The sequence below is a fragment of the Theobroma cacao genome, chromosome 3, assembly GCF_053813885.1.
Source record: "Theobroma cacao isolate CCN51 chromosome 3, ASM5381388v1, whole genome shotgun sequence".
Classification (NCBI taxonomy): Eukaryota; Viridiplantae; Streptophyta; class Magnoliopsida; order Malvales; family Malvaceae; genus Theobroma; species Theobroma cacao.
This window is the reverse complement of record NC_142641.1, coordinates 367,332-393,869: the sequence shown is the minus strand read 5'-3', so window position 1 is coordinate 393,869 and position 26,538 is coordinate 367,332. Positions and strand designations below refer to the sequence as shown.

The window sequence follows — 26,538 nt, the reverse complement described above, 5'->3', positions numbered from 1 at the left end:
ATTTTTGTTTGTTTTTTTTCCTTTTAATGTAATTAAGCAACTGTAGTTTCCATAGAAGAAACAAAAAAGTTTTCTGCTTCATATAAAGAGAGAGAGAGAGAGAGAGAGAGAGAGAGAGAGAGAGAGAGAAGTTGAGTACAAAGTAAGTTGGCACTCCTTGTCATCGTTGCATTCAAAGCTTAAATTGCTTACACATTTCTGAATTCTCATAAAGCGTTGCATTTGTACTCTGTTGCTTCAAAGAACACCAGGATTGTTTAAGTGTACTCTGCTATTTTTGCTCAGTTTTTTCTTTACTTCTTTTTTTTTTCACTGGAACAATTTTTAGGTGGAGTGGGGTAAGATGATTTATTATTGACTTTAATGCCTTTTCACTTGATTTTGCTTCGAAGTTTGCCAAAAGGTTCTTTCTTTTCATTGTAACAACCTTTTTTCTGGCTCATTATTTTGCTATTGCAATTATTAACACCTCACTGCTCCCCCACATCTCATTTCATCTTTCTCTTATCTTCAAATTGAAATCTTTTGTGAAGATTTCAGTATCTTTAGTTCTACTTTTTTGTCCCTTAACCTTTCCCAGGCCCCCATCTCCGTATTCTTCTTCCCTTTATTAGCTCTATATTAGTAGCTGCACATGTAAGTGGCTCACTCTTTTGGCGTTTGGGGTCATCTTGTTTCCCCTTGTTTTCTCTTGTTTCTTGCTGTTTTAGTTACTTTCTTTAAGATTTGGGATCTGGGTAGTTCTCAGATTTAGTAGTTTACACTTACTGGTTCTTATAAGTTGGTTTTTTTGTATATAGAGAGAGAAAGAGAGAGATCATGGCAGGAAGAGCTCCGGCAAAAGCAGATGAGCCACAGCCACATCCACCAAAGGAACAGCTACCCAACATTTCTTATTGCATTACAAGTCCACCTCCATGGCGTGAGTTTCTTCAACCCTGCTGTTATGTTATTGGTTGTTTTTCCTGGTTTTGACAGCTTAGATTCTAAATTTTGAATTCAGTTCCTGAGGTATTATGTTAGATTTTTGGTTGGCTTAGAGTATGATTCTTGTGAATCCACCAGGTAATGTTTTAGGTAAGGTTTTGGTATTAGTCATTGTTTTTGGATATGCATCTTCTGTAAATTCTTTTTTTAGCTGAAAGTAAGTAGCTTTTTTGGGTTCTTCTTTAGGCTTAGATACCCCTTTTTGGAAAAGCGAAGTGCCACTATTCTGCAAAAAAGAAAAAATCTTTTTAATTTTGGTTTATTTTATATTCTAATTCTGTGAGGATGAGAAAAAAAGAAAAGAAAAATAAAACATAACTACTACTTTTTGATAATTCATCGTGTACTAAAATTTGGGTTTATTTTATTGAACGAGAAAAAAAGATATATATATATATATATCTATATATATTAAAATCTCTTTTCCTGTATTCCACTTTGGTAACTAAGGACGGTATTCTAAGTCATCTGCTTATTGATTTGGTTAAAGTCAATCTGAAGCCAACTTCTCTCTGTTAATTGACTCCTTTTGGTTCAATTTTGTTAAGCATTTACCTCTTCTAATTGGCATTTTCTATTTGTCTTTCACCCAAACCACAACCCATCCCCCCAATTATCTTCAATTTTCTCTGGGGTGTTCACTCTCTACTTCAAACAAATTGAGGAAAATTTTCATTTATTGTTTTGATGTGGTTTGAAGATAAATAACTGTTGTGGATACGCCTTCACTTGGCTATTAGGTAATAACTCCATTATTGCTGGCATTTGTACAGTGGTAGTAAAAAATTGCAACTAATCTGTTGGCATTTTGGTGTGTACCTGATGCAGCCGAGGCCATCCTTCTTGGTTTTCAACATTATCTTGTGATGCTTGGAACGACAGTGATCATCCCCTCTTCTCTTGTTCCCCAGATGGGAGGTGGAAATGTAAAGCCCAATGAAAATAAATCTACATAAAGATTTGACATTTGTTACATACTTTGATCGCTATGGTACTTTGCCTGGACATGATAATTTGAAAAATGTTATTGCAATGACTTTTATAGGAGGAGAAAGCAAAGGTGATTCAGACGCTACTCTTTGTTGCTGGTTTGAACACATTGCTGCAGACACTGTTTGGGACTAGATTGCCTGCTGTGATTGGAGGATCTTATACATTTGTCCCAACGACAATCTCAATTATCCTTGCTGGTCGGTTCAGTGATACTTCAGATCCTATCGAGGTTTTGTGATTTAAACTGCATTTTACATTTTACTATATATGCCGGTGTTTGTTTGGGCATTGGAATTGCTAAAGTTGCTTCTTAATATGGAAAAGCAAGCAGTTACCTAATTGCAATAGTGGAGACAACTTTTATCCAGCTTGAGTATAACTGATATGATACTGTATTTCTTCAACATCCCATTGGAAGAAGAGTATAGAGATGTTTACAATGCATTCCTTTTTTTCTTGATAGGAGTACTAGATTCTAGGCACCTTTTTGTATTTTATAACATGAAAAAGTAAATATACAGAAAAAGGAATCGAGTTTGAGCACCAGCATTCTGCTTATTGATGTTTTATGTGGTTTATTTATATGTTGTGTTTTGATGCCTTTTCAGAGATTTAAAAGGATAATGCGGGCAATCCAGGGTTCCCTCATTGTTGCTTCAACTCTTCAGATTGTCCTCGGCTTCAGTGGCCTTTGGCGTAATGTTGCAAGGTTAGTTGACTATTGCTTACTATTTCATGGAAAGCTTTTAGGCCTTAGCCATATATGCATTTCCTTGTAACTTTTTAAGTAATTGTAATACAGTTGATTGTATCTTGGTCTTATATGTTTTATATTGTTATTGTAAGCGGATTCAGTTTTTGAATTGCTGGTTCCTGGACTAATACTTGCTTCATGCTGGTTCAATTGAATGTTTGCTCTGGTATATCTGGAACAAAGTACAATATTTTAATGAGATGCTTGCAACTAATTTATTTTAATCATATGGGTATATGTTTCCATTTTTCAGGTTTTTAAGTCCACTTTCAGTTGTTCCTTTGGTATCTCTAGTTGGTTTTGGGCTTTATGAGTTTGGTTTTCCTGGGGTAAGTCTCTGCTTCACATGATATACTATGAAAATGCATAGTCTGACACTGTACCATTATCTTTATCATCATATGGATGTTGACTATTGTTTCAATAATTAGGTTGCCAAATGTGTGGAGATTGGGCTGCCTCAGCTAATTCTCATAGTATTTATCTCACAGGTAGTGTTTTAAAATTTTCAAAAAGTGCAGTTGTCCATCTTATATCTATAGTCTCACATATTTGAGATTTTTTCTCAGTATCAAAATAATAATTGGTTGTCTGTGCTTATTGTGCAGTACATGCCTCATGTGATAAAATCTGGAAGACACGTCTTTGATCGTTTTGCTGTCATATTCTCTGTGGTGGTTGTTTGGATTTATGCTCATTTACTCACTGTGGGTGGAGCTTATAATGGTAAAGCACCAAAGACACAGATAAGCTGTCGCACTGATCGTGCTGGTTTAATAGATGCTGCTCCATGGTGAGTTCATGCAGCATCCTTAGAGCAGTTGTCCCCTTTGCAATTCTCTATTGGTATATCATGCATGATTTAACCTATGAATCATTTATTTTGAGAAAGGTGCACATGAAAATCTTTTGTTACTCTGGGGTACATTTTCTTAAATATCATAGGGTTTCACTCTAATTCATAATCAAGTGAATGGGCTGGTCATGCATTTCAACAAATAGGCTAGCTGATTAGGCAAGACTGGTGTTTATATGTTCTATCTGAGGAAATTCTACTTCTACAAATTAAAAATTTCAGTAAATATTGGATAATGCTAAATTATTTATTTTGAGAGAGGTGCACATGAAAATCTTTTGTTACTCTAGGGTACATTTTCTTAAATCATAGGGTTTCACTCTAATTCATAATCAATTGAATGGGTTGGTCACACATTTCAACAAATGGGCTAGCTGATTAGGCAAGACTGGTGTTTATATGTTCTATCTGAGGAAATTCTACTTCTACAAATTAAAAATTTTGGTACATATTGGATGATGCTTGTGATGTATTAAATCCGGCTTTAGTTGCCTTCTAGAAGTTTCAGCAGTTTCGGTTCTGGACTTGCTTCATAAGTTTAATAGTCTTTTTAAATTGAATAGAGAATCTAAGCTACAGAAGGCAAATTTGGACTTGATTTGATAACAACCTTAAGATTCTTTTACCATAATATGATATCTCTTCTCAAGAATGGCTTGGTTATAATCATTCCTTACAAAAATTATGGATTTGCAGGATAAGAGTTCCGTATCCCTTTCAATGGGGAGCACCTTCATTTGATGCTGGTGAAGCCTTTGCTATGATGATGGCTTCTTTTGTTGCTCTTGTAGAGGTTTGTTTTCTTCTGTTATTTATGAATTTTATTAACTTTTTAATCGTTTTCTATTCTTCTTATTTTGTTGTTTCTAATAAAAAAAACTGAGTTGAATGTCATTGTCATCTTTGTTATTTTTTTTTTTTGCTACTATTTTCTCTCAAGTTATTTCTTATTGACTTTCCTGCACTGCCATTTTATTTCAACTCTTTTTGTATCAACTGGCAGAGTTTTTTCATTTTCGCCCTTAGGGTTAAAGTATCATTGGTTTTCACTTTTTTTTTGGGTGATTTGGTTATTCTGTATTGTTGTTTAAGCATACATCCTAGCAAATTCTTTGATACTCTTTGGAAATTGAAGTTTGATTTAATAATTCAAAGAAAGCTAACCTTTTACCTCTGTTTATTGTCATAAACAGTCCACTGGGGCTTTTATTGCGGTGTCAAGATATGCAAGTGCAACTCCAATGCCACCTTCTATTCTTAGCCGTGGTGTTGGTTGGCAGGTAATTTGAAAAAGCTTGTTGATTTGCATGTGTATAATGTGAAAAAAATTTATAAAAATTAACATTATTAGTTAAATTGGCTGTCTTATGTTCCATGATCACGTTGGATTGGTCCCCTATTAACCTTGTGCTCAAATTACATGAATTCATATACATTAAGTCATCAACATTGCCACAGGATCCTGCATTTCCTTTGAACATCTGGAAATTTTATCTGCCTTTGCTGAACTTCAGTCATGTTAGTATTGGATTCTTATCTTTGTGAACTTACCCTTTTTTGCCCTGCTTTAGGGAGTTGCAATTTTGGTCTCAGGGTTGTTTGGAACTGTCAATGGATCCTCAGTATCTGTGTAAGGCTCTGATTAGCAATGAAAGTTATTGTTGGACCTTTTTTTTCCCTGTTCAATCAATTGAAAACAGAATTTTTTATACTGACTTTGGTCTCTCTTCAGAGAGAATGCTGGTCTTTTGGCCTTGACACGAGTTGGCAGCCGAAGAGTTGTCCAAATCTCTGCTGGATTTATGATTTTCTTCTCCATTCTAGGTAATTGGTTGATTTATGAGATTTATTAAAAGTCCTTGAGCATTTTTTTTCTTTCCTATTAGTTGTTGATATATCATTAATGTGCAGGGAAATTTGGAGCAGTCTTTGCTTCAATTCCAGCACCCATTATTGCTGCTTTGTACTGCCTGTTCTTTGCTTATGTCGGTATGTGTCTGATTCGAGCTGTTCACGAGCAAGCATGTGGATTTATGATATGTTGTAAGCTGTTTCAAGTATTTATGTATTGAATTTCCTCATTCTGCAGGTGCGGGAGGCCTTAGTTTTCTTCAATTCTGCAACCTCAACAGCTTCCGTACAAAGTTTATATTAGGCTTCTCTGTATTTATGGGCTTATCTGTGCCACAGTACTTCAATGAGTATACTGCACTTAATGGCTATGGTCCAGTTCACACGGGCGCGAGATGGGTATTCATACGGAATCTCTTTAACTTTTAATCTTAAAATAATCTTTTGTTATAATCATGTTGTAGTTAATTGGGTCTCACTGACAAGAATTTTGTTCCTTGCTTGACAGTTCAACGACATTGTAAATGTTCCTTTATCATCCGAAGCATTTGTTGCGGGTTGCTTGGCATATTTCCTTGACAACACATTGCATCGCAAGGACAGTTCAATTAGGAAGGACAGGGGTAAGCACTGGTGGGACAAGTTCCGATCCTTCAAGGGTGATTCAAGGAGTGAAGAGTTTTATTCCCTCCCCTTCAACCTAAACAAATATTTCCCATCTGTGTGATACACAAGGAGTTGCTGAGTTAAAGGCGGTTTATCAAGTATTGGCCCTTGTTAAGTTCTCAATGGCACTTTGTCGATCGCATCTGACTATCACCAACCATTAATTCTCTGTTGTGAATTGTATTACACGCTATAGCAGTATAACATAGTGTTTCCCTTTATAGGATGCCTTAGAATATTTATTGAATTATTGTTTTTTTTTTCTTGCTGTAAATCCAACAGACATGTGGATTTGAAGTAGCAATGAAGCAGTTTTAATGCCTCTGTTCAATTCATCTTGTTTCCATGTTTGCTGTATAAGTGTTAGTTCACTAATTCGTTTATCTGCATATTTGGCATACTAAGGATATAAGGCAACCTGATGGTACACACACTGTGCAATCCACATTACCTTATCAGGTGATGAAAAAATTTGGACTTTCTTATAACCTGATTTATGAAGCATGGAGGCTGTCTTACTGAGGATTCATCTATTTGTAATCTAGTTATGAAGTCCACAATCTTGAGTTTCTAAAGTGGCTTTGTGTATTCTTCTTTCTAATTGACTCCTTTTTCGGGTCGTTCTTGGTAGAGGGTAAATTGATGGAGATCATGGGATCCAAGTGTATTAGGAGTAAACTTCCCTGCTCCATTCCCCAACTCTGTTAAAGGGAAAAATGAAACAAAAAAGAACAAGGAAAATTTTTGTAATGCTGATTTGTGAAATTGATTTGAGCCAGCTTCTAGCCTTTTAGTGTAGTGGCAATTCCTTGCAATCTAATTAATAATGCCTGAAGAGCAAAATTGGGCTCAAATAGGACTGGACTGAACTGGTGCAAGCATTGTTTACATTTTCAGAATTGGATTCTCTTCCAATTTTTGACAGTATAGGAGGAGTTACAAGGATGCTCTGCACTTAACATTCTAAATGGATTCTGTGCATCAGAAAATGGTGTGTTCTCATACCATTGATCTTCATAAAAGGAAACTGAGTTACTACTTGCAAATTCTTTGAACAAAACAACTATAACTAACATCTTTGTCAAAAACTAATGTAGCTAAGAGGCAGTGCCATCTTTTAGGCCGTTCCTGAAGGCCATGTCAAGGCATAACAAAACTTGCTATACTAACTTTCTTGTAGATGTCTACTACAGAATCTCAGCCCTTTTTCGTATTTGGCATCCACTCTGGTCTGGTGATATTAAATATAGTAAAGCAGAGAGGACAATGGAACAAGATGAAATGAATTTCAGGGTTAATACGAACAGAAGCAAGTTGTCAGTCTTGCCTTCTGGAAATACAGTTCATTTCACAAAATTCTATTTCCATCAATCAATTAATTCAAGTGCTTTTATCTCAAGCTTTGCATCTACTTTTTCCTCAGAGCAAACACTTTAGAAATCAACCACACTGGCTTTTCAATAATATTGCCATTCATGATGGTAGAATCTCCTATTTTTTGATCTGAAAGATTTGTATCTAACCTAAAAAGAAGATATCATGATGATGATTATTCCATTTTCATAAATCCTTTTACACATACACAGCAAAAATAATTTATAATATTAAATTTAAGTATCAATGGGAGCTTATCCACAAACAAATCCACCCAACATTCACTTGGTTTTGTACTTCTAAGCTAGAAAAGCAGCAGAAAGGTTTCAGAGGGTATCTTTCTGGAGGGAAGCAAAACTTTGTGAGGTGAAACAATTGGTTTGGGGTACGGAAACGAGGTGTTTTGTTTTCTTTTGGACTAATCTAATAAGGAAAAAAAGAAAAAAAGAAAAAGAAAAAGAGAAAACAGATGACTGAGCAAACTGGAGAGGAACTGATCCTTAATTCTCTCTTATCTACTTGGTTTGCCCTGAACCTGGCTGAGGAGGATCCCTGATGGCTATATGTGGTTGGTTTTGTACAAGTAAATATTCTTTCTAGTTGCTGTAGAGTACAAGAGGAAAAAGAAAAAAAAGGGTCACTTGAAAAAGTTGCAGCAGCTGATGCTGCAAAAGCAGATAGGAATTGGAGAAGCTTCACCTGGTGGTAAAGGCCTTTCTGATTTTAGTGCTCCATTGGTGAATGAAAAAACTTTATTAAAAACAAATAAAAACATTATCACTTCACTCCCAACCTTTATAGGTATTAGTTAACAAGTGCTGAGAGAATCTCAAAATCCAGCTCCCACATTAGTCTTGCTTTTTAGCTCATTGATCAATGAATCAACCATTTTCTATATAGGATGATTGTTTAAATTGGCATTTCAGATAAAAATATTCCAAAAGCATTCCAGCACTTCTAATTAAAGGTAATAAACATTCTACTAAAACATACGAAATCTTAATCCCAAATTGGTTTAATTTCATGTCATGTTAATGCATCGTATTAAATTATCAGGTCTGGTCTAATAATGAGCATTAAATTAAAAGAAACTGACCAAAGGGTATGCAACCAATATCATTATTATGGTACTAATCATGCTATAAAGTTGTGTTATTGCTCTTTAGAAAGACCTTAGCAACTTGATTATTATTTTCTGCAATTCAAATTCAAATCAGATCGTTCCTAAGGTGGAAAGCACTTTCAAATCACCCAACTGACAGAACATTCTCTGTATTCTTTAATCATAGACATCATCTACCCACAAGCAGCCCTGTGACTGTGGGCAAAAATTAAGCAAGAAAATTTTGGAGTTTTGCTGAATCACTTTTGTTTTCTAGTAGCTCTTATTATACAGTAAGCTCATTTCTTGCTCCTGTGCTATGTGATATAGGTACATAAGCTAGAAGAAACAAAAACAGCCATCCCAAGAATCCTGAAACTACTCTGAATGTTGTTTGGTGAGGGAGGTGTTGTTAGAATTTCAAATATAAATGCCAGGTAGTGACAATATGGGACCCCTGCAAAATGTTGTTCCCATTCACTTCAATTCATGAAAAGGAGGAAGAGTTCAATGCTACCCACTAGTTTTTTTATACTCAAATGCATATGAATCAATTATATTTATTAAGAAAAGTCAGATTTTTCCATTTAATATGCATGGATGTACAGATTCTGTACAAAAGAAGTTCTGATATTTCATGCATTAATTTAATAGGTACAGTCCACCATCTTTGGCCATATTTTGCAGAGGCGGGATGGTGAATAATTTAGGAAAGGAGAGTACCTAACTCTTTCACATGGTTTCAGACATTTTGACCATTAAGAAATGTTATCCAGGATTTTGGTCAATTAAATTATGAACTTCTTTTTTTAATTAAAAAAAAGGGTTTCAAGTGACCTCAAGCCACAAGTTCCAATAGGATTTCAACTTTTCATGGTTGCAACAAAAATATATATATTGGGTCCTTTTTTAGATTAAAAAATGAAAAGATTTACAGCTGAGGAGAGGGGTCAAAGCTTCATGATCATAAAGAAGGATTAATGTTGTTGTCCCTTTCCTAGATAGATACCTGAGCTGAGAAGTTAATGGTTGTATACCCAGAACAAAAAATCTGAAGCTGTTTGCTTAGCTCAATCACATTTTTGATATTTCATAGGCTCATTAATTAATTGCAGATTGATCAATCAAGAAAAGCTTGTGGTTTTGCATGAGCAATTTGTCAAGATTTTGGAAAGACAATTTGTCATGTGATGATCAGATTGATTTGGTGAGAGAGAGTCCAGCATGTGGTACCAAAATTTTTCTTTCTTACAAGCTCTACTATCTTTTCTGAGAAAAAAAATAATGTTGAACATGATATAGATATCAGCATTTCAGAATTTTCTGGAGTTTTTCCATGTGCAATAGACAAAGCAACCTGGTGACAAAATCAGAAGACAAGATCAAAGCCAGAGTTAAAACTACATGGAAACAATCTTGCTTTACAATTTTTTTTCCTTTTTCCAGAATTGCAAAGAAAATTTGAAATGGGTCTTTTTCTGTTTCTTTCTTTTTCCTTCCAGGTATGTTCTTGGTTTTAAGTCTATGATAACCATGTTCTTAGGCCCTAGGAATAGTCAATTCAAAAGCATAATGGAATAATTGTCTACTAATAAAAATACCGCCAAATCAAGGTTTCTTTTCTTTTAATACAATGATAGATACATAACATTCTGTGGTTTAGACTTTCAGCTTTGTAAGATCATAATCAACCCCTGAGAGGGAAAAAGAGGAAAAGGGAAAGCAGCCTGTGAAGCATAATGAGAATTATTTGATGGCCATGGGGCCAAAAGGTGAAAAAAGTGAGGAGATCTATGTGAGATTTGGTGTTAATTAATCTTTGTGAACTTGTCTGAAAGATCCTGGCTTAATCAGGGTAGTTCGAACTCTCAGAGGGACCGAAAGAATTGTCAGTCATCAGATTTCAGGACAGAAAAAATCTGGCAGGGTGAGTGCCCCCACAGCTTCACCTGTATGATGAAGTTGTTTCTGTTCCCAATTTATGCAACCAGGCATGGAAGATGGAAACTGACCCTGGTCCCCTGTAAAACACAATGATAAAATTTTATCCTCAAGAGTGGTCATTGTGTGCATCTAAAGTTCACACAAGAAATCATGCACAGTCAAATCAAGCTGGAAAAATTAAGGTTTCTTTTGATCCAGCAGGAAGCAACATCCAGCATGAACCAATTCAAACAGTACTGCAAAGTTATAGATCAGAACCCAACCAAATTCCCAAATCTTGGTAGTGCCAAAAAAACTAAGGAACAAGGAAGACTAACATATGGATAAAATTAGAAAATGATTTTTCACTTTGTTATGCATGATTCCATTGTCATACAGAGGGGGCAACTAGCTTGGGATGACTGATGGAAAAAAATAGAAAAAACAAAGAAATGCATACATAAAAAGCATGTATCACATGCTTAATTATTTTCCACAAAAAATAATGCCACAAATGGGTTATTCAATTTCATTTTTTAAAACAAATAAACCACAAATTGGTTATGGATTCAATGCACACATTACAGAATAAGAAAATCGAGTGCTAAATTATTCTCAATGGACTAATCATAAATATAACATGTCATACAAAGCTTTTGGTGGGGTCATTACTATATTAATCTAATATTCATTCATGTATACTTTATGGAGGAAATTAATTCAAACCCTTAATTACAATATCGTAAAGAAAGAAGGGATTAAAGTAGAAAACGGTAACTTGTATGATTTAATTAGATATTTTTTGTTGATATAAGTAAGTTATAAGTTGTCAAAAATTCTTTCTCTCACACACGTACATATTTGGTCAATATTTGAGAAAACAGGTGAAAGAGAAATACTTAATGGTTGTGCAAGTGAGGGTATTGAGTGTGCTGATTTCGCTAGTTTAATTTAATTGGGTATGAAAAGAAACTAGTGTTCATCCTTGTTTGGCACTGCCTACATGAGAGGAACATATATGTCAGTAGGTGTCATCCTTAGTTGAAATCTTTGTCATCTTGACATGGCTATTGATGTTGAACACTCAAATAACTTCCCCTGATCATCCATTAGAAACAAGTTGATTCCTTTGACAATGTACCAAATCTAAGACATGTAAAAGCAAAGGGAATTCTTTTCATCATAGGGGTGTGTGCCCCAATCAAAAAGCAAAGCAAAGCAAAGCAAAACATAAGGGATTTTTAGTTGGCCTCCCACGGTGTCAATAAAAAGGCTTTGCTTTTAGGCAAATTGGATCCTTCTTTTTGGCTATCTTTTGCAATGTAACGCACAAGGAGAAAAAAAGAAAAGGAGGAGAGAGTCATCCCTATTCTCCCTCACAGGCAGCCACGCCGCTCATAAAGTGGTTCCTTTTCCCACGCCTACCTTCCTGGTTCGATGGCTATGGCTCATCCCCATCCGGCCATGGTCCACCGCTGCCTCACGCCCCTCCCTGGAGCGTGCCCCAAATGGGACCTTTGGTGTCATATGCTTCCTCTCTCAATGTCCCAATTTAGATAAAGTTTTGTATGGATGAGATTTGGGTTAAACTAAGCTTGAGAGTTTGAGATAAGCAAATGCCAAGATGCTTTATCTAGACATATCTAATCAACAGTTTTGTTGATATGATAGTTAAAAACTAGATTTGTCTTGGTTTAGAATATTGGTTTAACTGGCATTGAACTAGGAAAGATTCTTAGATCTAGCTTAAGCTAGAATCCCTGCAAACATTTGACAATTCTCTTACAAAAGCTACAGTAAACATTTCATTTAACAAAAGCTTGTTGGACACCATCTTCTTAGAGTTGGAAAAACCTGTTTGTATATAAATTTCTGTTTCCGTTTGATGTCTCACTTAATATAATTTTCATAAATTTACTTGTAATGCAAAATTACGAAAGAGAAGTCGATCGAGAAAGAGTAGGCGACTTTTATTCAAAGAAGACCACATATCCATGGATAACCGTCCATTCCAAGATGAGTCTTGGATAATCTTAGTTGACGTGGCGATCTTGCAGCCTCTATGGAACAGTGCTGCTCAACCATGGTGGACCAGGAAGCAGACCTAAAGGAATTGGTAACGTATTTCTCTTAAAACTGAAAAAAAGAAATCACCTCTGTCCATGCTTTCGCCTAGTCCCTATAGACAACCAGTCACAGCTCACCAAATCATTGCATGTTCCAATTAAAATTACCTAAATCACTACTTTATTCCAGCTGCAAATGACCCATCTACCCTTCATTACCCTTCATCTCACTGTCTTATAATTATAAGAAAAGGTTTATGAAAGTTGGTGGGTGTGGTTGGCTATAAAGGCACTGCAGCATAGTTCTCCTCTCTTCCTAATACCTTCCTTCCTAGCTTTGCTTGCTTCCTTTGAGGCCTGGAAAACATTCAACAGAAAAAGGGAAAATGGGGAACTGCCAAGCTGTTGATGCAGCAACTCTGGTAATTCAGCACCCAAGTGGGAAAGTAGACAAGTTTTATTGGCCTATGAGTGCTAGTGAGATTATGAGGATGAACCCTGGCCACTATGTTGCTCTTCTTATCTCTACCACCTTGTATCATTCCAGTAACAATGATAAATGTCCAGACAACAGCGCCAACAATGTCAACCCTGTTCGTTTGACAAGGATTAAGCTTCTCCGGCCGACGGATACTCTTGTTCTTGGCCAGGTTTACAGGCTCATCACCACTCAAGGTATATATACATATTTCTGGTTGTTTTTTTTTGTTCTTTGTTTTTACTTCGTATTGGTAAGAAAGGCCTTGTTTTTGTCTTTAGGATTTTATCTGATTTTGAGTTATGTGCTTCCTGGTTTTTGGTTTTTAGAAGTTATGAAAGGGTTGTGCGCAAAGAAACATGCAAAGATGAAGAAAAACCAGCAAGAATCAGCAGAGAAGCCATTTGAGAAGGCTGGTTTGAGGCCAGAGACAGTGGGAAGAAGATCTGAACCAGATAAGGAAAATAAGGTAAATTTCCTGAACCAGCTATTCTTAGATGGTATCTCTGTTTATTATTACTGTAGATAATCATTAGAAATTATATATGCATGTGCTTGCAATTGAAAAGCTTTATTTTCAGAATAAAATTGCCTCGGTGCTGCTTAAATTTCCTAGTGCAGCATTTAGGATTTAGAACAAAGAACAAAATTTTTTTTGAGAACATCAAACTGCTTGAAGATTTAAAAGATAAATATTTGGCTAATTAATGAGCATATAATTGTATGGATTTTTTTCTGATGATATTAACCATGTGCAGGTGAGCAAACATGAAAGGCACCGGCCGAGATCAACACCATCAGCCAACTCTGCTGCCAGATCAAAGACATGGCAGCCCTCATTACAAAGCATCTCAGAGGCTGCAAGCTAAGGATGATTCGCATTTTGCCACATATGCTGCATAAGACACAGAGAGGAGCAACGCTTGGCTCCTGCCGCACAGAAATCCAGGCTACCTTTTTAACCTGTAAAAAGCAAATACAGTTTCTCACTTTAGGGATGCAGGTAGCAAACCAAGAAAAAAACACCCCAACTTTCTTCAAGGTGCAGATCTGAGCAATGCATAATTGTATATCAAAAAGGGTGAAGCAAACCCAATAGAGTTGTAATCCAGCACTGTTATGTAATGAAGTCAAGAGTATTGTTCCATAGTACTCCAAAAGTTTAATGAGCCCATTTACATACTTAATTCATAATAAATTAAGGTTGTCTTAGTTTGTTAAGTAACAGAAACAAAAGTTTCAAGGGCCAAACTCCAAAGTTTTAATTAGCATAACTAATACCTCAAAATAAAAAAAATTAATTATTAAGCAACAGTGTAATCTGTCATGGCTGCCATTGCCGTTTTACAGAGCTTAACTTGAATATATTAGTGTAAACAAGGTACTTTCAGGAATAGGGCAGCTATGCAGTGAGAGGAGAATATGAGTACCAAAGAGAGCTAGCTATACGTCAGCAATAATTGTTTTTGCAGGTAGGCCAGATATCAATTCCGGAGTACCAAAATACAAGGAATCGAGGTCTTAATAATTGCTTTGAAGGACCATTTCTTTTCCTTATATGGTCCATCAAGGCCATAACTAATTAACTGGTGAAGCCATAATCAAGTACAGATACGAGATGATCATGTCCTCGAGCAGCTTCACTTACTGGTTGGGAACCAATGGAAAATTTCAGAGATCAAAATTTTCACCACTTTCCTCATGATAGACACTCATGGAAATATCCTGGAACTAATATTACTTCTTAGGCATTCAGAGCAGATGCAGAACCAGCAAACAAGCATCTGGAATCTGACTCTGCTCGCCACGAGGGACTTGAATCAGAAGAAATGTGAACAGCATTCTCATGGCTATGGAAGAATAAATGGTGGGACATGTAACAAAAGACTACCAGTAATCGTAAGGCATGTACATTTTTTACTTTGAAACGCCTCATCATACTAATAATTTCCGGCCCATTTAAAAGAAGAGGAATCTTTTCCTAATATCAAAAAAGCATTGTTTCGTGCGCAAGTCCCACTGCCAAACTCAAGAGCAAGACAGACCGACCATAGGTTCCAAAGCAAAAGATGCCTTGATCCTTTCTTTAACAAGCTAACAAATAAAACTATTGCGCCACTTAGCAGAAAACATTTGAGTGAAACAACTGCAACCCACCTGAGAGTCAGAACATTCTCTAAGCATGGGAAAATTAAAAACTTGGTATTTTAACACATATGAATCGTCCAACTCCTGGAAAACACACAGGAATTCTCTCTGTGGGCCATCTACTGGAAGCCTCATACAAATTTTGTCTCTATTAAAAAACTATGAGATTAGTGAGTTGTGGAGCAATATTTCCATTTATCAGGTCGTTGGCTTTTGAATATACCTGATTGATTGAGCCTGCGGTGTCATACAATGCTGTCACAACCTAATTAATGCTTTGAGAATAACAGCTTTTAATCCAGGCATAGAATGAATGGTTCCTATTGATAGGGTAGCTCAAATTTCAACAGCGACATCCCCTTTCTTTATTGCGGAAGACTTTCATCGAAATTATTTCTTGCAAGACCTTTGCCATCAGAGGGAACAGGCTCAACTTTCTCAGCAAATCTTGAGAGATGATCACATTGACTGAAAAGCAGCGTCATGCAACTTGCGTTGCTTACATTCAAAGTATGAAAGCATGGATACCTACCAATTATTATTGCTGTAGCAAGCTTCCCTCTTTACCAGTTTGTCGCAAATCATCTCTAACTATTAATCTCTGCCATACACCTCAGGATTCGGCAATCATCACATGTTTTTAGATACTATCCCACTATTCTAATCAATGTTTGGGCCTCTGCTTATTCACTCTGCTAACCCAACTATTATATTTTAATCATGTCTTTTATGCTCCTCTCTGTTCACATGAAACATTCCTCCACAATTGAAAAATGTGAAAAAAATGGGGTTCTGTTAATTCTTTACTATAGACTTGGGAAATGGGCCAAATGGCCTTCCAGGTTGACTAGGAACAATCAACCAGCATTTATGATTCAACAGCATTATCCCAGCCGCTTCCTTTGAAAAACAGAAATATTCTGGCCTGGACATGGGAGCATAGCCTCCTAGCCTTGCCTAGCTAGACTTTTGGTATATGATGCAGATGCAATTGATCAGAGAAACTCATAAACAGTACCGTTGACCATGACCTCTGATCACAATGCGGGCAAGGTTTGATTCATTCCCTGCATTCACCCCCCTGTTTACTCACTTGAGCAATCCACTCTAGTTTATCAAGAGAAGAATAAAATTTGATATAGCCAATCCCATCAATTAACGGCCCTCGTAAAACTAAAACATCCCTTTCAATCATTTAAATCAGGTATCCTGATTAAATTAAAATATGCCATCAATCAATTTAATTATAACAATTCAGATTCAAATATTACTAATTTAATAATTTTTTAAATTTAAATCACATGATCCTTCAAAATTTAAGTTTTTAATAATTGACTTAAACTAATAAAGACATTTACATTTGATAAGGGATGAGACATCACGCAATATGTTCAAAAAAGATATACTCTCACATCTTATGTAACCCTGCAAAATCCATTATCAACTATTTTCACCTAAAACTAATTCCCTTCAGCTAGGGAGTTAAAACTGCAAACACTATGCAAACACGATCATGCTTAGATAAATTGGACTTGACAAATCACAAAGATAAGAGGCCTTTAAACTTTGGAATATATGGACAATATCTAGGATCACACTAATACCTCGAGCGTCATTTGGATGAAACAATAAGCATATTCTTGGAAAAGTATGCAATTTACTAAACTTAGTTCTGACCCATAGGGCACTGGAATTTTTTCCGTTGAAAGAGTTTTGTAAGGTACTCCGTACTCAACAATCGAGGCTATTCTAGATTCAGTAGATTGGATTGGCATTGGCAGGAGAGGTGGTTGATCAGGGAAGGAAAATGGAAGAAGGCGTTTCTCAAATTTGGGCTTAAAACAATGGTGCATATCTGCATGATACTGGACTTATGATTTACGACTTACCAGCCAAGGTTGCTGAAAAATGTCAGGATTGGTTATTGGTGTTAGAGGCCTGTGGCCCGTTATATCTGATCATGAGTGTTTGTTCAGTCTCTTTTTATGAGATAATTTGGTGCTAGTTAGTTACGTAAGTAAGCTCAGGAAGACTACAATGGGGATAACCATGGGTGTTTACGTTATGAAAAGTATTTTTAATCCAAGTCAGGGTCCTGATATCAGAAAACCAGCTCATGCTTCGTTTGGGAATTGCTAGAAAGCAAATCTATAAAACAAACTTCTCAGCTGGGGAAAAGCATCAATGATTGGAGCCGTGCTTGTCCTCTTTCCAGCCAAGGCGATTACTGAAGTTTTACATGACTCTTATCATCTTTGATGGTATATATTACAGCAGCATCGCTAGAAAAGAAAAGCACCATGGTTATTGAAATAAAGAAAAGCTCAAAACACATCAAGCTTCTAATCAAAGATCTAACAGGATATTTTCTTGCGTTATATCAACATAGTTTATTGAAAAGGACTGAACACCAACTTGCTATCAATTCAAAGCTCACACACAAAAATTTAGCAACAAACTCAAACTCTCCTGCTAAATATTTCTCCCCGGTGACATACAATATATATATAATATGGTATATACTACGTAGAAAGTAAATGCAACAACAGCTTTGCTTCAAAAGTTGAAATCTGGCTCTTTCTTAGAAACTGGATACCTAGGCCACAATGTTCTCAGTCACTTCCTTGACTTCCTCATGCTTGTCAAGTTGGCTGAAGTTCCCCTTCTGTTTGAAGAGTTGGTTGTGGTGATGCCTACAGTATAGACGTTGTTCATGGGCCACGTAGTTCGATGGGCTGATTACACAGCCCCCATGGGTGCACCTGAAACAAGCCTTATGATAGGAGCTGCCATCAACTGCCACCTGAGGATAGATGAATATCAGAGTAAGAACAACCAGCAAAGTTGAGCTATCAAATACTACAAGATGCATGGCAGAGATTATGTTTAGAGGCTATACATTCACAGTTCTACATTTTTAATCTGAGCATCACTCTTTGCTCCTTTTAAAGGAATTCCATTTCCATTATTTTCTGAAAACTTGAGGATAGACGTCAATAGTCTAGCGTTTTTCTGCCTATAATTTTTTTAATCTGTTATTGTTGAAATGACTTCATGACAATCAAGAGGAACAAAATATCAACAAATTAAATCCTAGTGATGATGCTTTAGGAGGCAAATGGTGATAGCATATATAAATGTTAATAACATTTTTTGTTCTTGATAACAAACAAAACAGAAAATGCAATTCATCAAGTCAATTATGCAGAGAATGGCTCTGTTGAGAAATGGTGTGCTATTTGCTGAAAGTGGCACTGAGGCAGAGAGTCAATAAGGTGTTGTTTTGTACTGAAAACTTATGTTGTCGTTTGATGTTGTTCTGCTGTCGTTTTTGTCTCAAGTTTATTTATGCAGTGTTATATTTCTTTTACTGTTGAAATTTACTGTTTTTCCCAATTGTTAGGGATTTTACTTTCCTTTCCTCCTTCAAAATATGCTGTTATGCTTGGTGTCTACTGTCTTTTATGTGGCAGGGTATCTATCACATGTCCCTATGCTCCTAGAATGTAGGATATCAGCTCAGGTGGGTGTGTACAGCTGGTGCTGTTAAATTGGGTTATCCTCCATTGTATATATTGCTCTGTTACTTAATGAAAAATGAGCTTTTCTCTTCCAAATATTTTTCTTCTATTCTTTATTCATTGAAACCTTTGCTTATCTTCATTTTTCTTTCTTAAATTTCTGAGTTTCCAACATGGTATCCGAGCCTTACAATAGGTCTTAAGGGTCTATTTTTCATTTTATCATCTTCATCTAGCTTCCTGTTCATTCTTCTGTGTGGTTTTTTTCTTTCATGGCTATAGCCGGGTTCAACACATCAGCTCCACCAGTCTTTACTAGTGAAAACTATGCCATATGGTCCGTGAAAATGAAATGTTACCTCAAAGCATACTATATCTGGGAGGTAGTGGAGACTGAAGAGGACCCTGTTCAACAACATGCCAACCCCACTCTTGCTCAGATTCGACAGATTGAAGATGACAAAGCAAAAAGGTACAAGGCTCTGTCCTGTTTACAGTCTGCTGTTTCTGATGAAATTTTCTCTAGGATTTTGCATCTAGATAGTCCTAAGGAAGTGTGGGATCACTTGAAAGATGAATTTTTGGGTAGTAATAGGACTAGGCAGATTCAATCCTTGAATTTGTTTAGACAGTTTGAGATGTTAAGGATCGAAGATGATGAAACCATTAGGGAATTTTCTAGAAAAATGATGGCCCTAGTGAATCAATTGAGATTGTTAGGAAAGGTCATGGTAGAGGAAAGGTTAGCGCATAGGATGCTAGTGAGCCTTCCAGAGAAATATAAGTCCAAGGTTTCTTCATTAGAGGATTTCAAGGATATTGGACAATTGACTTTAAAGGTGCTAGTGAATGCTCTGGAGGGCCTGGAACAGAGAAGAGCATTTAGGTAGAAAAGTGTGGTGGATAGTGGTTTGGTTGCTCAAACAAGGAATCTTAAAGTTAGTGGTTACAGCACAAGGAAGAATGAAGGTGAAAGGAAGGAGAAGGATAAGAAAATAGTAGATGGAAAATCTAGCAAACAAAAGTAGAAGTCTCAGCCCTGCCTTCATTGTAAGAAAACCACACATTCAGCAAAATTTTGTTGGTACAGGCCCCATGTAAAATGTAGAGCCTGTAACCAACTAGGTCATGTTGAAAAGGTGTGTGAAAACAAAGGTTCCAAGTCTAATGAGAAAGCTGTAGTAGGTGAGCAAGTTGAGGAATCTGATGAAGTCTTACTCGTGGCTCAAGAAGTAGGTGAATCTGTCAAGAAGAATTTATGGTTGATTGACAGTGCTTGCTCAAATCACTTAACTGGTGATGAGAGTCAGTTTGCTACAATAGACAGGAGTTATAGGTCCAGAGTAGAGATTGGTAATGGACCATTTTTGACGAAACTTGGTATAGGGACTGTCATGGTTGAAACTCAGTCAGGTAACAAGTATGTCTCCAATGTCTTTTTTGTTGCTGAGGCTAACCAAAATCTACTCAGTGTTGGACAGCTTACTGAGAGTCAGTATGCTCTCTCTGCACTATATTCGATCCTAAGGGAGAAGAAGTTTTAACTGTTGAAATGAGAAACAAATGCTTTCCAATAGATTGGAAGCATGCCAAGCATAAAGCTTATTTCAATGCTGTTGATGAATCAGAACTGTGGCATAGAAGGTTAGGCCATGTTAATTATAACTCTTTGCAGAATATGGCTTCTCATATGCTGGTTGAAGGTTTACCAAAGATAACAAAGCCTGAACAGTTATGTGGAACTTGTCAGTTTGGCAAGCAGAGCAGGACTTCATTTCCAAGAGAGAGGAGGTGGAAAGCTACTAACAAGTTGCCGCTCATTCATTCTGACTAGGGAGGACCTATGAAGACTGAATCACTTGGGGGTAACAGGTACTACTTGCTGTTTATTGATGATGATACCAGATTTTGTTGGCTATTTTTCTTGAAATCCAAGTCTGATGCTTTTAAGAATTTTGTGAAGTTCAGAAAGTTGGTTGAGAATCAAGCATGCACTTCTATAAAAACCCTTAAGAACTAATAATGGAAATGAATTTACTGTTGCTGAGTTTGAAGATTATCTGGTTCAGCTTGGTATTACTTATCAGTTAACTGCTACCTATAGCCTTCAACAGAATGGGGTATCCGAGAGGAAAAATAGGACACTTATGGAGATGGCTAGGTGCCTTCTATTTCAGAAAAAGTTGCCAAAGACATTTGGGCAGAAGCTGTTAACACAACTAACTACCTGTTAAATTTAACCCCTACAAGAGCTGTGTCAGGTAAGACCCCTTATGAGAGTTGGTTTGGTTACAAACCATCAGTTAATCATATGAAGATTTTTGGTAGGACATGCTATGCAAAAGTTCCGGATGGCAGAAGAACTAAACTAGATGAGAAGAGTATTGTAGCTGTTCACATTGGATACAGTGAAATTACTAAGGTTTACAAGTTATATAATGTGGAGACAAAGAAGGTTTTTGTAAGTAGGGACACAAAGTTTGATGAAAGCTCAATGTGGGACTGGGAAAAGTCTAATGTTGTGAGTTTTGACAAATACAATGTCAGTCCTGATGATGTTCAAAATGAAGATGATTCAAAAGAAGACTTAGAAGATGAAAGATTGGCAGTGAGAGGTACAAGGTCCCTACAAGATATCTATGCTAGGTGTAATGTTGTAGTATGTGAACCTACTAATTATGTAGAAGCTGCAAAAGACAATAAATGGGTGAAATATATGAAAAATGAAATGCTGATGATTGAGAAGAATGATACTTGGTTATTGGTGGACAAACCAACTGATCAGCATGTAATTGGGACAAAGTGGATCTACAAGACAAAGCTTAATGCTGATGGAATAGTGAACAAGTTCAAAGCAAGGCTTGTAGTGAAAGGATATTCTCAAATTTAAGGTGTGGATTACTGGGAGACTTTGGCTCCAATAGCAAGACATGATACTATAAGGCTGTTAATTGTTTTAGCTACTCAAGAAAGTAGGAAGATCTAGCATCTTGACGTGAAATCTGCCTTTTCGAATGACTATCTTACTGAAGATATTTATGTTCATCAACCTGAAGGGTTCATCAAACCAGGGACTGAAGTTAAAGTTTGTAAACTAGTGAAAGCTTTGTTTGGGTTTAAACAGGCTGCAAGGGCTTGGTATGACAGAATTGACTCATTTCTCATTACTGAAGGTTTTCAAAGGAGTCAAAATGAGCCTACACTGTAGGTGTGCAGTCATTCAGATTCTGTTAAGGTAATTATCTCCCTATATGTTGATGATTTATTGATTACTTGTTCAGATGTTAGTTTCTTAACTGATTTTAAGATCAAGTCAATGAAAGAGTTTGAAATGACGGATTTGGGAGAGATGCACTATTTTTTGGGATTACAATTTATTCAAAACTCAGATTATATTTGTATTGATTAGGGCAAATATGCATCTGAGCTATTGAAGAAATTTCAAATGGACAATTGTAAAGCGGTTGAAACTCCAATTGCCTCAAACTATAAATTGAGTAAAGAGGATGGGGCCTCAGAAGCTACAGGTTCAAGTTACAGAAGTATCATTGGAAGTTTATTGTACTTAATAGCTTCCAAACCTGATCTGATGTATCCAGCAAGTTTACTTTCCAGATTTATGTAGAAACCTTTCCAAGATCATTATATCATTGCAAAAAGGGTTCTAAGATACTTAAAAGGAACTGTGAATTATGGTCTCTTGTTTGAAAAGGAGAAGAGTGGAGACTTGGTTGGTTACTGTGACAGTAACTGGGCTGGTAACTTAGATGATGCCAAGAGTGCAAGTGGTTATTGCTTTAGATTTGGAAGTGCTACCTTCTCCTGGAACTCCAAGAAACAGGAGGTGGTAGCCTAATCCTCTGCTGAAGCTGAATACATTTCGGCTGCAGCTGTTGCCAATCAGGTGATCTAAATCAGGACAATTCTTGGAGATTTGGGATTCAAGCAAGAAGTAGGCACTCCTTTAATGATTGATAATAAATCTGCAATCTCCATTGCCAATAATCCTGTTCATCATGGCAGAACTAAGCATATCAAGGTAAAGTTTCATTTCATCCGAAAAGCAGTTAGAGATGGTGAGATCTTGGTACTTCATTGTGGAACTCATGAACAAATTTCTGATATTTTCACTAAATGTTTGAACAAGGAGAAGTTTGAATTTCTGAGGATGCTATTGGGGGTCAGCAAGATGAACACCAAGGAGGTGTGTTGAGAAATGGTGTGCTACTTACTGAAAGTGGCACTAAGGCAGAGAGTCAATAAGGTGTCATTTTGTATTGAAGTCTTATGTTGTCGTTTGATGTTGTTCTGCTGTCGTTTTGGTCTCAAGTTTATTTATGCAGTGTTATATTTCCTTTACTGTTGAAATTTACTGTTTTCCCCAATTGTTAGGGATTTTACTTTCCTTTCCTCCTTCAAAATATGCTGTTATGCTTGGTGTCTACTGTCTGTTTTGTGGCAGGGTATCTATCACAGATCTCTATGCTCCTAGAATGTAGGATATCAGCTCAGGTGGGTGTGTACAGCTGGTGCTGGCAAATTTGGTTATCCTCCATTGTATATGTTGCTCTGTTACTTAATGAAAAATGAGCTTTTCTCTTCCAGATATTTTTCTTCTGTTCTTTATTCATTGAAACCTTTGCTTATCTTCATTTTTCTTTCTGAAATTTCTGAGTTTCCAACACCTTCCCATGAGATATTGAGATGATGCCTCCCCAGCCTTTCAGATCAAACAAATGAAGTAATTTTGTCAACAACATGCTCTCTGTTGTCAGATTAATTTCTTAAAATGGTTTTGAAATTCATTCCTGACAATCAAACCAGATTGGGCCTTTGTATGCCTTAAACATGATGAGAAGAAATGGTTTGTTTTTCCTGCAGGTCATGCAAATAACGATATGAAGTTTGCTATAATTACCTTTTCAATTGGGTAAACAGTTTTCTTGCAAGCGACACATTTTTCTTGAGTTCCAGCAAAGAGACTTGAAACTCTACTGTTGGTTACCTGCAGAGTTCCACTCAGAATAAGCAACAAGTATGGTAGCACGACTTTAAGAGCTAAACATAATTTTTATGACTGGGAAATGAGTTTTACAATATCAAACAGTGGGGGGGGGGGGGCGGGGGGGGGGGGGGGGGGGGTTTACCTGATCTGCTGATCGGTCTACCCTAACAGTTTTTGGAGTTCCTGACAGAGATAAAGTAAACAATAACCTGTCAATTGGGCTTGAACCGGAGATAACGAGAAAGTAAATAAGCATAAAAACAAAGCATAAGAAAGTAAGCACCTTCAAAACTTTTATCCAAGCTGCCAGTCCTCTTAAACAATTGATCAAAGTGAGGCTTGCAATACAAGACACCCTCAAAGGAGCTATAATTACTTAGCTGCAAATTTGAGAAAAGAAAAAAGGATGAGCAAACAGCTTATGTAACACAAGAACAAAGGCATACAACTAAAGAATACGAGCAATATCTCTTCTTTATTTTAAATGCTGCAACACCCAGCAAAGACTTGAGAATCCCCAAGGAACTTATTTATTTATACTAGTAATAGTATATTTCTAAATGAGTGCCCTGAAGCATAAAACAGGCCTCTGCACAAGACAGACAACAAAAATTATAACACAAACATTGAAGCATTAATGAACTTTGCTCATTTTCTTTTTCAGATTACACAATCTTGAATAGTTTTTTTTCTGATAAACTCTCACCATCCAATTCAGAGATACAAAGGCTACAAGTTAAGCTTCAATATCCAAGCAGATAGGAGTCTTGAATAGAGAAATTAAAGCCCATAATCAAGAAACCCATTTTGCAGAATGGGAAACCTTTTCATTGCTGTTGCGGTTAGTCAACAATCGTGCAAAAAAGGCATACATCTTTACCAACATTTTAAGTATCCAATATTTTCACAAATTTGATTCTATAGTTGAATACAGGATAAGGCTTGAGATTCCAAATCTATCCATTGTTCGTTTGAGGCCCAAAGAAAAAAAATGCTTATCTCCATCAAATCCAACAGACCTTAATTAATGCTGGCTGGTGCCTCTACTTTATTTATGGTCTGATAAGTGTTAACTACTTCCATTTTCTACCCATACTTCAATGCCCTTAGAACAATGTATTCATTAGTCTTTATGATTCCACAAAGAATGTAATTTTTCTTCTTTTTTTTTTTCCACTTCTCCACTTACTCCCTTACACCAAATAAAATAAAGGACCGCTGTTTCAAAAAGCTTGATCTCAAGGCTGGGATTTTCCTCAAACTAAAAGGAAGAATGTTTCCTGTAATGCTATTGAAATTACCTTCCTCAGCTTATGTACCAACTCTAGAAAATCTCAATTTTCCAAGGAGAAGAAAACTGAAGAAACTGTTTTTCCTGCCATATCTGCTGATATCAAATGCAGAATTCTAAGACTCTGGAACATTCCTGAAGAAACTACTAAAAACAGGTGACAATGTGATTCTTGGGGTTTGACCATAATATGTTTATGATTCCTCAGCATCTTCTTCCTTTATTTTGTTGCACTCATTTCTCTTACAAACTCCAAATGGCTCAAGGGAACTAATGTATAGCAAATCCTATATAATTTCAGTTTGCTTCTAACTGATAAGCGTTTTCTTTAGACAAGTCATTGTAATATCAGAAAAAAACCAAAAACCTACTGGTTAGACCAATGAAGCAACATGATACGTATCCTCAACTCTATGGAAAACTGCTCAGATCTCAAAACACCAATTCACAAGTTTGCAGGCAGCTTTGATTAGCTAGGCACAAAACTAAAGAAACTAAGAAAAACTATTTTGACACCAAGAAGAACTTGGATCATTGTTCATAACTGGAGATTCATTAAGAAAGCCGTCTTTCCATATTATCAGTCAACAAGGACACAAAGGATTGAATAGAAACTTGAACCATATAAGCAACTACAAGAAATAATCCTAGTCATAAACTTCTCAACATCCAAACCCAGATTTTAAAAATCCACAATCAAGCAAAACTAGACAAAAAGACATGATCAAATTCAAAGTAACATAAGGGGAAGGTGCATCACCAAAATTATTGACAAAACTCAACTTAACAAGCTTTGCTACGCATAAAAAAAAGAAAGAAAGAATGAAAGGTATTACCTTAAGGGTACCCTTGCAATGGTGGCACCTGAAGCAAGCTTTGTGATAAACTTTGCTGTCAGCAGTGAGCTGATCAACCAAGTAAACAGTTTTCTCACATGCCTTACACTTCTGGGTAGTCCCTGCAAAGGTTGCCATCTTTTTTCAAATTAAACCAATCAAAATTCACACTGCAAAATTGAGTAACTTGGGTTGATGTTAAGACTTCAGACAAGAGCGAGGAGGAGAAGGAGACTGTTTTTTTTTTTTTTTGTTTCCAAACAAGAACTCTCTCCTTTATCTGTCTGTCTCACTTTTCTTTCATTTCCCTTGTGTGTGCGATTACAGCTCACGGATAATTGAAGTTGGTCTTGGCGTAGACTTTTGGAGCAATAGGCAATAGCAAGCGCTAGCTGTCCACATTTTGAGGCTAAAATAGTCATTTTTGGTCAGTGAACTTACAGTAATGTCCTCATTTCGGACAGGTGTCGCATGTTTGTTGCGAACAGGGAATTACTGAATTCATTTCCACCTTCTACAGACCAAACCAGTTAAATCCGAGTTCCCAGATTCGGCCACAATCGCGGTTCTTTCGCTCTTTGGAAATCTTTGTACCACTCTCTGGAAAAGCGCGTGGTGGGAGAATCATCCTCAGGTAAAGGATGTGGAATGGACGTGGTGATGGAGCAAGTGAGCAAACAGGGATTG

General features: G+C 36.5%; 3 protein-coding genes across 6 annotated transcripts; 2 read left to right on the top strand and 1 right to left on the bottom strand.

Annotated features, from left to right (window-relative positions):
* LOC18603849 (Xanthine/uracil permease family protein) lies at positions 1 to 6,442 on the top strand. 4 transcript variants are annotated; one of them, XM_007036067.3, is made up of 15 exons: positions 1 to 142; positions 801 to 922; positions 1,816 to 1,913; positions 2,033 to 2,209; positions 2,589 to 2,689; positions 2,988 to 3,063; positions 3,166 to 3,225; positions 3,343 to 3,527; positions 4,287 to 4,383; positions 4,784 to 4,870; positions 5,162 to 5,220; positions 5,323 to 5,414; positions 5,502 to 5,579; positions 5,680 to 5,840; positions 5,950 to 6,442. In XM_007036067.3, the coding sequence occupies exons 2-15, from the start codon at positions 820 to 822 to the stop codon at positions 6,166 to 6,168; spliced, it is 1,593 nt and encodes a 530-aa protein (XP_007036129.1). In that variant the 5' UTR covers positions 1 to 142; positions 801 to 819; the 3' UTR covers positions 6,169 to 6,442. The 4 variants fall into 4 exon arrangements, with proteins under 4 accessions (XP_007036129.1, XP_017973489.1, XP_088660533.1 ...); XM_018118000.2 differs by lacking the exon at positions 1 to 142 and adding an exon at positions 176 to 263; XM_088804407.1 differs by lacking the exon at positions 1 to 142 and adding an exon at positions 228 to 338.
* Positions 6,443 to 12,835: 6,393 nt separating this feature from the next.
* LOC18603846 (uncharacterized) lies at positions 12,836 to 14,202 on the top strand. Its single transcript, XM_007036061.3, has 3 exons — positions 12,836 to 13,247; positions 13,380 to 13,519; positions 13,809 to 14,202. Exons 1-3 carry the CDS (start codon positions 12,959 to 12,961, stop codon positions 13,917 to 13,919), a joined length of 540 nt encoding a protein of 179 aa, XP_007036123.1. The 5' UTR covers positions 12,836 to 12,958; the 3' UTR covers positions 13,920 to 14,202.
* Positions 14,203 to 17,538: 3,336 nt separating this feature from the next.
* On the bottom strand, positions 17,539 to 26,200 carry LOC18603845 (LIM domain-containing protein WLIM1-like). Its single transcript, XM_018118409.2, has 5 exons — positions 25,852 to 26,200; positions 24,008 to 24,104; positions 23,867 to 23,907; positions 23,638 to 23,724; positions 17,539 to 18,001 (listed from the first exon to the last, which is right to left on the bottom strand). Exons 1-5 carry the CDS (start codon positions 25,987 to 25,989, stop codon positions 17,795 to 17,797), a joined length of 570 nt encoding a protein of 189 aa, XP_017973898.1. The 5' UTR covers positions 25,990 to 26,200; the 3' UTR covers positions 17,539 to 17,794.
* Positions 26,201 to 26,538: the final 338 nt, after the last annotated feature.